The sequence below is a fragment of the Pan paniscus genome, chromosome 9 (assembly GCF_029289425.2).
Source record: "Pan paniscus chromosome 9, NHGRI_mPanPan1-v2.0_pri, whole genome shotgun sequence".
Taxonomy (NCBI): Eukaryota; Metazoa; Chordata; class Mammalia; order Primates; family Hominidae; genus Pan; species Pan paniscus.
This window is the reverse complement of record NC_073258.2, coordinates 3,514,894-3,524,388: the sequence shown is the minus strand read 5'-3', so window position 1 is coordinate 3,524,388 and position 9,495 is coordinate 3,514,894. Positions and strand designations below refer to the sequence as shown.

At 63.2% G+C, this 9,495-nt stretch overlaps 1 protein-coding gene across 1 annotated transcript in view; it reads right to left on the bottom strand.

Moving 5' to 3' along the window:
- Nucleotides 1-497: 497 nt before the first annotated feature.
- The window catches only part of MUC2 (mucin 2, oligomeric mucus/gel-forming), a 36,245-nt gene continuing 27,247 nt past the window's right edge, over nt 498-9,495 (bottom strand). The window contains exons 35-51 of the mRNA XM_063607947.1: nt 9,032-9,206; nt 8,298-8,545; nt 7,505-7,688; nt 6,954-7,182; nt 6,050-6,228; nt 5,589-5,658; nt 5,350-5,450; nt 5,074-5,105; nt 3,590-3,767; nt 3,099-3,203; nt 2,809-2,849; nt 2,558-2,680; nt 2,208-2,306; nt 1,445-1,573; nt 1,167-1,206; nt 826-952; nt 498-717 (exon numbers count right to left, since the gene is read on the bottom strand). Coding sequence (XP_063464017.1) covers nt 498-717; nt 826-952; nt 1,167-1,206; nt 1,445-1,573; nt 2,208-2,306; nt 2,558-2,680; nt 2,809-2,849; nt 3,099-3,203; nt 3,590-3,767; nt 5,074-5,105; nt 5,350-5,450; nt 5,589-5,658; nt 6,050-6,228; nt 6,954-7,182; nt 7,505-7,688; nt 8,298-8,545; nt 9,032-9,206 — 2,280 coding nt within the window. The remainder of the gene's footprint in view (nt 718-825; nt 953-1,166; nt 1,207-1,444; nt 1,574-2,207; nt 2,307-2,557; nt 2,681-2,808; nt 2,850-3,098; nt 3,204-3,589; nt 3,768-5,073; nt 5,106-5,349; nt 5,451-5,588; nt 5,659-6,049; nt 6,229-6,953; nt 7,183-7,504; nt 7,689-8,297; nt 8,546-9,031; nt 9,207-9,495) is intronic.

The window sequence follows — 9,495 nt, the reverse complement described above, 5'->3', positions numbered from 1 at the left end:
GGCCACCTGACCCTCGGGGCTACATAAAGGCCCCACCAACCATGGAAAGCCTGGGAGATGGCTGTGAAGGAACCCAGGGCTCTTTTCACAGATTCAGGGCCAGGGGATTCCTACAAGGGAATCTGACCACATTTTGACAGCCCCGTGGGGGTTTTGCCCAGGGTAAGAATGGGGAGCGGAGGGCAGGCAGCCCCCACGTCCCCTGTGCATTTGGTACAAGGGATTTGCCAACCGCGTGGCGTGTGTGTGGTGTCCCCGTGTCCTGCACGCAGAGCCTGGTGGCCTCCGCCATGCACAGTGGCCAAGCCGCACCCCTGCAGCACCAACCTAAACCACACAGTGCAGCATGTCTCCCTGAGTTTATTATTGGAAAGCAAGGACTGAACAAAGACTCAGACAATAAATATCTGAAGAGAGGAAGCCGAGCTTAGGAGGCTCAGAGGGTCCGGGGGAGGTAAAGCTGTGGAGGGCAGTGAAGGGGGCTGTGCCCACCCCGCTCACCCGCTCCCCAGATGCCTAGGGGAGCGCCTGGACCGGTGGGAGGTGCCGGTGGGGAGCCCGCAGACAGTGTCCTGGCACTGGCAGCTCTCGATGTGGGTGTAGGTGTGTGTCAGCGAGCCGCCATTGGGGCAGCTCAGGACCACCTCACGCTGGCTGGTTTTCTCCTCTTTGCAGCAGGAGCAGCTGTGGTCCAGGGCCTGGGCCTTGGCCGAGTACCTGGGGGGAGGGCGGAGTGAGGGGTGACCTTCCGGGGCCAGCGCTGGCCTCTCGCCTCCCTGGGGTCTCCACCACCCCCTCCAGGCACACTCCCAGCCTGGGACTCACATGACAAATGTCCCGCAGGACCCGGAGCAATGATTCATGAGGACGGTCTTGGTGCAGCCGGCGTACGAAACCTCCGTGGTGACGGGGACGGTGGAGCAGGGCACCCTGGTCTCATTGCGAGGGGTGCCTGGGGAGAGCGGGCAGCGGCTCAGGGCAGGGCGTCCACATCTTCGAGGAGGCTCGCCCTCGCTGCGTCCCCTCCCCAGGCTCGGCCTCAGCCCCCAGCCCTCACTGCCCACCCGGCGGCCATTGTCCAGCCTCCAGCCACCCCAGGCGGGGCTGAGGGCACCAGCCCTTGTGCCCCCACCCTGCCTACCCCCCAGGCTGTGCCCTGTACTCACAGGTCTTGCAGCATCCATTGGGCATGAGTGTGATGGAGCCCTAGAGGGAAAGGAGAATGAGCCCGGGACCCCCCAGACATTCCTGGGGATGAGAGCACCTTCCCACCATGCCGTGGGTGGGGGTAGCTGCTGCAGAAAGCCCCAGGCAAAGCCTCCTGCGGCAGCTCAGACCAGGCCCGAGGTCACCGTCACAGCACTGGGGCCCCAGCCCCCCAGAACACCAGGCACCCCCACTCCCGGCAGAGCACACACAGCCAGGCCCCAGGTGGCCAGCTCACCGGGATGCAAATGCTGGCATCGAAGTTGGGGCAGGTGATGTTGGAGACGGACGAGATGAGCTGGTTGTGGATCTTCACGCAGCTGAAGAATGTGCAGTTGTTCTTCGGGTCGCTCTTGAAGTCCCCGGGCTGTGGGGCAGGGAGCTCTGGTGAGGGAGGGCAGCAGGCCCAGCCCCAGCCCAGCCAGGAAGACACCCTGGAGACACCTGGCCGGGGAGGCTTCCTGGTGGGGCCCAGGGCCACAGGACAAGTGACATGGGCGGGGCCCCACATCAGGCACCAGCCTGGAGCCCACACAACCCTCCAAGGTCTGTCCGTGTTCTAACTCTGAATCTATGAATGTGACCTGCCTTGGAAAGGGGGTCTTTGAAGGTGTCATTAAGTGAAGGATCCTAAGATGAGATCATCCTGCTTGGGGGGCCTAAATCCTTAAAAGGGAGAGGAGAGGCAGACACAGGGAAGGAAACCTCGTGGTCACAGCCAAGGGGCACCTAGAGTGACCAGAGGCTGGGAAGGGTCCTTGCCTAGCGCCTCCGAGGGAGCACAGCCCTGAGGCCCTTTGCTCTACGGATTTCTGGGCCGCAGAACCAGGAGAATCGCTTTCTGCCCTGAAGACGCCTGCTCATTTGTCATGGCAGCCCCAGGGAGCCCATCACAGCTGCGCCCAGGACTGGGAGGACTCAGCTGGGGGATCCTGGGTGGCCCGCGCCTTGCCCTGGGCTCAAGCAACCCGGCCGCGTCGGGGCCGGCAGTGCACACCTACCTTCAGGATGACGTGCTGGTTGTCGGGCCGTTTGATGATACAGTGCGTCTGTTCACACTTCTTACAGCACTCCCCGGGGGCCTCCATGAGTTCGAAGCCCTGCGCACATAGACACACCACTGCAGCTGAACTCCCAGGCCGTACCCCACACCACACAAAGCCTGCAGGGCTGCCGAGACCCCCCACCTGGAGGAGGCCCCAGGCTGGGCAGGTGTCAGGATGGAGAGGTAGGGACAGGGACAGGTTGGCGTTGAAAGGAGGAAAGAAAGGGTCACGATGCAGACATGGGCCCGGGTGCTTGTCTGGGAGGAGGGAAAAGGGCAGGCTGAAGGAGGAGGGTGGCCGCTTACAGGGCTGCAGGAGGTGTTGCAGGGCACGTGGCTGCAGGCGATGACGTTGAGCAGGGTGTTGTTGTCCACCTTGTCCGTGCACACGCAGTCCTGGCACTTGGAGGAATAAACTGGAGAACCGGGCTTCGGGCACAGGGAGAGACATGAGGCAGGGGCCTCTCCAGCATCCCAGCCAGCCCAACAGCCTGCCAGGACCCCCACGCTGCAGCCACCCTCCTCCCCTCCTCCCCGTCACCCAGCCCAGGGCTCACCTGGTACTCAGCATTCCCGTGAACGCACACCCCCTTGGACTCTTGGGAGAAAGAACGGAGAAGGCCGTTCATTGGAGACTACCCCGGGGCGGCCACCTGGCCAGACTCCCACTCCCGGTGCACACCCAGTGGATGGAGCGAGCGCTCAGGGCTGGGGTGGGTGCATCAGCCAAGCATACAGCCATCTGTGTCCCCAGAATCTGAGACCCCCAGGAGGGAGCCAACCCCCTTACAGCCACCCCACCCCGGGCGGCAGCCTCCTCCCTGCCCTGCCCACCAGCCCTGCTTACCACACCAGTAGAAGGGACAGCACCTTCCAGGCACCATCTTGCTCTTCACTTCGAATCCCAGCGGGCATACGGGGGGCTTCTCTTTGCACAGGCTGGTGTTGCACTCTGAAGACAGGGTGTGCACGTGGCCGTGAGGGTGGCTCCTCCCAGGCCAAGCCCCCGGGGCCACTGCACAGGCTGGTGTTACACTCTGAAGACAGGGTGCGCACGCGGCCGTGAGGGTGGCTCCTCCCAGGCAAAGCCCCCAGGGCCACTGCACAGGGTCAGGCCTCCAGCACCTCCAAGGGTCCCCTCCCCACCCAGCTCAGGCCCTGCAGCAGGGATGCCTGGACTGGGCCCAGCGGCCCCCTCCCAAGCCCTCTCAAGGGGCACAGCAGAGGCCCCCAAGCCAGCTGTTTCCTCACTTGCCAAGGAGGGGACAGCAGGCAGCCCAGCCTACAGGGATGTGTGCACCCCTGAGAGGTGGCGTGGGCCCCAGGGGATGGCCTTACTGCAGACGGTAATGTTGCAGCAGGTGTCGGCGGGGTTGACCTCCGTGGCGAGGTAGGTGCCGTCTTCCACGCAGTGGGTAACGGGCTTCTGGCTGCACCTCTTGGGCTGACAGATGATGCCACTTCCACCCTCCAGGCAGACACAGTTCTTGCAGTCGAACTCAAAGTGCTCCCCAAACTGCAGGGAAAGAAGGGTGAGTTGAGAGGACAGGTGGCGCCAGGCAGGCCCCGCCTCACCACAGCCCCAGAGCTGCAGCTGTGGTCAGCGGGGAGAAACAGCTACCCTGAGCAGAGTGCTGAGAAACAGCTACCCTGAGCACAGTTTTCCTGGGGGAAAACCGTGTCCCTCCTCACTTCTGAGCACACCAGGCAGGTTCTGGGATAGGACAGTAGCTGCTCATTCACTGATATCACAAAGCCATGACCTGCTCACCAGCATCTGCCAGCAGGAGCTTGGCACGTGGCAAATTCTCCACTCAGGCCTCTTAGGTTTGTGCAGAATTTAGCTAAGGAATCAGCCACATGGCTGCTACCACAGGTAGGAGGCATGGGCAGCACAGAGGTGGCCAAGATGTCATGTCAGAGCTTCTAGACAGAGTATCATATGACCAATGGGTGGTGAATGGAGGGAGGGAGAAGGGATGGATAAATGGGTGGATGGTGGGTGGATGGTGGATGGATGGATGGATGGATGGGTGGATGGATGGATGTTGGATGGTTGGGTGGATGGATGGGTGGGTGGATGGGTGGATGCATGGATGGATGGGAGGGTGGATGGTAGATGGATGGATGGGAGGGTGGATGGTACATGGATGGTGGATGGATGGATGGATGGTGGATGGTTGGGTGGATGGATGGGTGGGTGGATGGGTGGATAGGTGGGTGGGTGGATGGTAGACAGATGGTGGGCGGATGGATGGATGGATGGATGGATGGGTGGATGGATAGGTGGGTGGGTGGATGGTAGACAGATGGTGGATGGATGGATGGATGGGTGGGTGGGTGGATAGTAGACAGATGGTGGATGGATGGATGGATGGATAGGTGGGTGGGTGGATGGTAGATGGATGATGGGTGGATGGATGGATGGTGGATGGTTGGGTGGATGGTGGATGGTAGATGGATGGTGGATGGATGGGTAGGTGGATGGATGGATGAATGGATGGATGGATGGATGGATGGATGGATGGATGGATGGATGGATGAGTGGGTGGGTGGGGGGCTGCATAGATGAGTAGGTGATGACTAGGTAGGTGGAAGGATGGATGGAGGGGTAGGTGAGTGGGTAGATGGGTGCACAGGTGGATGAGTGGGTGGGTGGAAGGATGGGTGGGTGAGTGGGTGGTGTCCCTGCCAACTCAGCCATCCAGGACTTAGATGACCTCATTCCTCAATCTTTGAGGCTCCAGGTTTTCATGTCCATCCCTCACTCCCCAGAATTCAGAATTTGTGGGAGGATCCCCCAGCAACACGGTGGGGCCTACCTCTCTAGGCACATTGTCAGGTCCCACACAGCCTAGGAAGAGGGAAGAAACAAGTTGTGTTAGCAGAGTCCTTGTGCAGCAGGGAACAGGGGTGGGGGTGGTCAGCCTCCTGGTCCCAGCCTCCATGGACACCCAGGAAACAAGTTGTGTTAGCAGAGTCCTTGTGCAACAGGGAGCAGGGGTGGGGGGTGGTCAGCGTCCTGGTCCCAGCCTCCGTGGACACCCAGGAGGAGGCAGGAGGGAGGTAGGAGGGGACAGTGTGAGTGGGTGGCCTACCGCAGGTCTTCACGCAGACATCATAGCCAGGAGCGTAGTTCATGGTGCCCTCAGGACAGAAGCAGCCTTCCACCAGGACTGCGTTGTTCTGCTGGGAGGAGCTGGGGGCGGGAGGGCATTGTCAGACAGGTGGGGTGGGGCTGGGGAGCTGGCAGGTGGGACTGCTATGCCCGGATGATGCCACCCTCCGCACTGCAGAAGGCAAGCCCACGGTCCTGGTGGACCCTCAAACAACATACCTGGATTTGCACGTGGGCTCTTCTGCAGGGCCACAGGCCTGATACTCCCTGTGAGATGGGCACTCCACCACTGCGGGACATGGGCAGAGGTCAGAGGGCTGCCTCATGTCAGGCGGAGGAGCCTGGACCCCCTTGAGTGACAGCTGCCCAGTGCCCCACACACGGAGGAGGGTGACCAGCTGCCTGGGCATCAACCTCCGCCCTCGAGGTTGTCCCAAGCTGGGTGGTGGGCACCCAGTTGCATTTAGCGACGCTGGCAGAAGCCCCAGCACCTCAGCGCCTCCAGCCTGGCCTTCCCCACCCCATGGCCCCAGCCCTGGTCTCACACCCACCATCTCTGCGTCCCTGGCCGCAGCCCACCTAGGTCTAGCTTCAGGCTGGGCACAGCACCTGGCAGAGCCTAGAGACCACGTCTGGCCTGCAGGCCCCCAGCTCCAGGGCAGGGGCAGATGGGCACTTACAGCAGGCCCCATGCGTGTGGTTCCGCCAGTCGAGGCAGACGTTCTGCTGGGCGCAGAGGGCTGCGTAGGCCTGCAGACTGGCGCACTCCAGGCTCGAGCCTGGCATGAAGCAGCTGTCGAACACGCAGGCATCGTAGTAGTGCTGCGGGGGCACCAGTGCGTGGCACTGGGCAAACAGGCTGCGCAGGGAGAGGCACAGGTCACACTCAGGTGGCACCTGCCTCTCCCCTGCTCCCTACCCCAGCGTCTCTGCCTGGACTGTCCTCCTGGAGTCCGGCACCCGCCAGAGAGGCACCTGTGGCTGATGGAGGGTCAAGGGACAGGCCAGCCAGGGGGACAGCTCAGGGACAGACCAAGGGATGGCCGAACAAGGTGGCTCTGCAGTCCGGCTCCCAGAGATAGAAGCCACGTCTATGTGGTCATCAGCTTCAGGACCCCCTCCAGCAACCCTGGCAGATGGACACCTAGCCTGTACCTGGCCCCTATACTTCCAGGGACAGGATGCTGACCCCCCATGACTGCCAGCGTTAGGAGCACCCCCTCTCTGTCAAAGCCCAAATCTGCCCTCCCAATATCAGCCCTGAGCTCTGTCCTGGGGTGACTGGTTTACTCCGGGCCTCACACTCGGCCAGCCCTGCACCTTCCCGGGAGCCAGGAGAGACTGTGGAGTTCAACAAAGGCACAGGCCGGACGTGGCAGCTCAGCCCCGTGGAACCCAAGGGCCTGGGTCCTGGACCCTGTGGCGACCTAGCGCCTGATCCTGGTTCCGCGGCTCCGTGCCTTCCCAGCCCCAGCGCCAGGCCCCACGCGCTGCCTCCTTCCTCTTTGCAAGAGCCGGGGGCTGGGGCACAGAGGCCCTCAGCTTATTGGTGTCGTGGCCACAGGCAGGCCTGGGCGGGGTCACCTGTCCTTGATGAGCTGGCAGAGGGGAGATGGGGTGCAGTCCTTGTGTGGGGTTGTTTTGCCGCCCCCGGGCACAGTGACGGCCGGGCGCTTGGTCGTGGAGCTGCTGTGGGGGCAGTGTGGCTTGGAGGGGTCGTTCACCAGCCACTGGTCGGCCGCAGCCTCACAGTTGGAGATGATCTCCCCGCTGGGCAGAATGCAGTCGTCGGAGGTGGTGTTGGTGCAGGTGCCTGTATCAGTGAGAGAGGCCACGTTGCAGACAGGGTAAGCCCTGCCCTTCTCCAGCCCAGATGCCCAGGACCAGCCAGCCAGGGCCGAGGGCAGAGACCAGGCCAGGCCCCTCCTGTTGGCTTCTCACAGGGACTGAACCCGGGTGATGGCCACAGCAGCCCCGAGCAGCGGGGCAAGAGGCCCACAGCCGGGCCCATGGGTGTTTACACGCAGCCTCAGCCTCAGCCTGGCCTGGCCACCCGCCCTGGGGCAGGACATGGGGGCACAGGGGACGGTGGCAGCCGTGGGGGCCTCAGGGGCCATGGGGGTCACGGAACTCACCACACTGGCCCTTGGTGTTGTTGCCAAACCGGTGGTAGGGCAGCCTGACGGAGAAGGACAGGCCATTGTAGGAGACGAGGACACCCAGCTCGGGGATGTCCACCACGTAGTTGATGCCAGACTGGTACACCTCCAGCCCGTACTTCTTGTAGGGCAGCGCCACCACCTGCCTGTTCACCTGCACCTGCGGCCGACACACCATGGGAGCTGCAGCTGCCTCGGTCCTCTCCTTGGGAGAGCTCCAGGGCTGCCCCACCCCGCCTGCTCTCTGATCTACACATGTAGGGAGAGGGCCCTGCCTACCCCGCTTTCCTGCCCCCTTTCTTGCTCCCACTCCACTGCTCCCAACCAGACCCTGGTCCCATGGGTGAGCCAGTGAAGGAGCTCTCCTGGGAGCACCTGGGGACTGTGGAGCCCCGTGCAGGCTCCCGGGGCCTCCTGAGCCTCAGAACCAATGATTCCCCTGCAAGTAGGGGCATCTCAGCCAAGGGTGTGCAGAGCCCTGTCCCTGACTCTGTCCTCAGGAGGCAGCTTCTGCTGCAGAGACTGTGCCCAGCATGGCATGGTGCCAGGGCTCGAGGGGCCCAGGACACACCTGGAGGGCCTGCAGGAAGAGCTGATATGTCCCGGAGCCAGTCGCCCACCCCATCCTACCTTCTAGCCCGGCTCTAGGAGAGGCTATGCCTCGGCACCCCCACAGCCCAGTCCTCTGGCCCCTGGGGAACCAGGGTGCATTGGGGCCCATGTCAGCACCCGCCTCCATGCCAGCCTCCTGTGGCCACGCTGTGCCTACCTGCACCTGCATGGGCATCATATGCACAGTCTTGATCAGCACCTCCTGGGTCTCGTGGCGCACGATGAGGGTGCGGGGGCAGGACACCTTGTCGTTGGGATCGCAGTGGTAGTTGTCGATGTAAACTCCGAAGTTGTCCACGGAGGGGCTGATCTCCTCCACCAGCACGTAGGTGCAGTTGCCCTGGTAGCTGTAGTAGAGTCCGTCGAAGGTGACATAGTGCGGGTCGCCCCAGCCCGTGCAGTAGCCTGCAAGGGAGCCGGAGTGAGCCGTGCCGCCTGTGCCCCTCGGCCGGGGTCGGGTGCAAGGGCTGGGCTGGGGCACAGTCAGGAAGAGCCAGCAGGAAGCTGGGGCCTGAAAACCCCACTCCTGTGCGTGGGCACGGGGACATCTGAGCTGCACTTGCCCTGGCGCACCCACAGTGGCCCATTCTGCAGGACGGACCAGGGTTCAAACTTCAACTCAGCCCCCTCTTGCCTCAGAAGCACCCTTGTTCCAGGGAGGGGCCCTTACTCCACCAGGCAAGCCCTCCACCTGCCCAGGCCCTCCCCACCCAATGAGGCAAAAGCAGGGCTGTGAGAAGACCCTCAGAAGTCACCCAGCCTCAGCGAACACCACAGTGGGATCTGTGCCCAAGGAGCCTCAGCCCTTCCGCCCCCGGGAGACAGGCCCTGCAGCCCCCACCCACGGAGAGGGCAGGAGATGCGGGGAAGGCCTGGGGGCCCCGGACTCACAGTCACACTCCCAGTGCCAGCAGCAGCCGTCAGGGTCCTCAACGCGCACGGGTTGGAGGCCGTTAGAGCAGGTGGGCATGGGCGGCGGCTCACACTCCACCTTCACGATCTCCACCGTGTTGTTGTACTTGCACGTGGCCATGAAGCAGTCGCACAGCCACCAAGTCTCGTTCTCCTGGGGGCGGGAGGCAAGGGACGGTCAGGGGGACCGGCACAGGATGGGGTGGTCTGCGCTCAGGAGGGGCGGGTGCTGAGCCGGGAGGCTGGAGGCCGAAGTGGCTTCCACGGACCTCACTGCAGCCAGCCACCTCGCCAGGCACAGCGGGGCACAGTGAAAATGTGGAGGGCTCGGCAGACCCGGCACCCAAGGGTTGCTGGAGGCCTCGGCCCTCAGACGACCAGCAGGAAGTGGTGCCTGGGGCCTCGGCTGCCCGGATATGCTGCGCGGAGTGCCGTGGGGACAA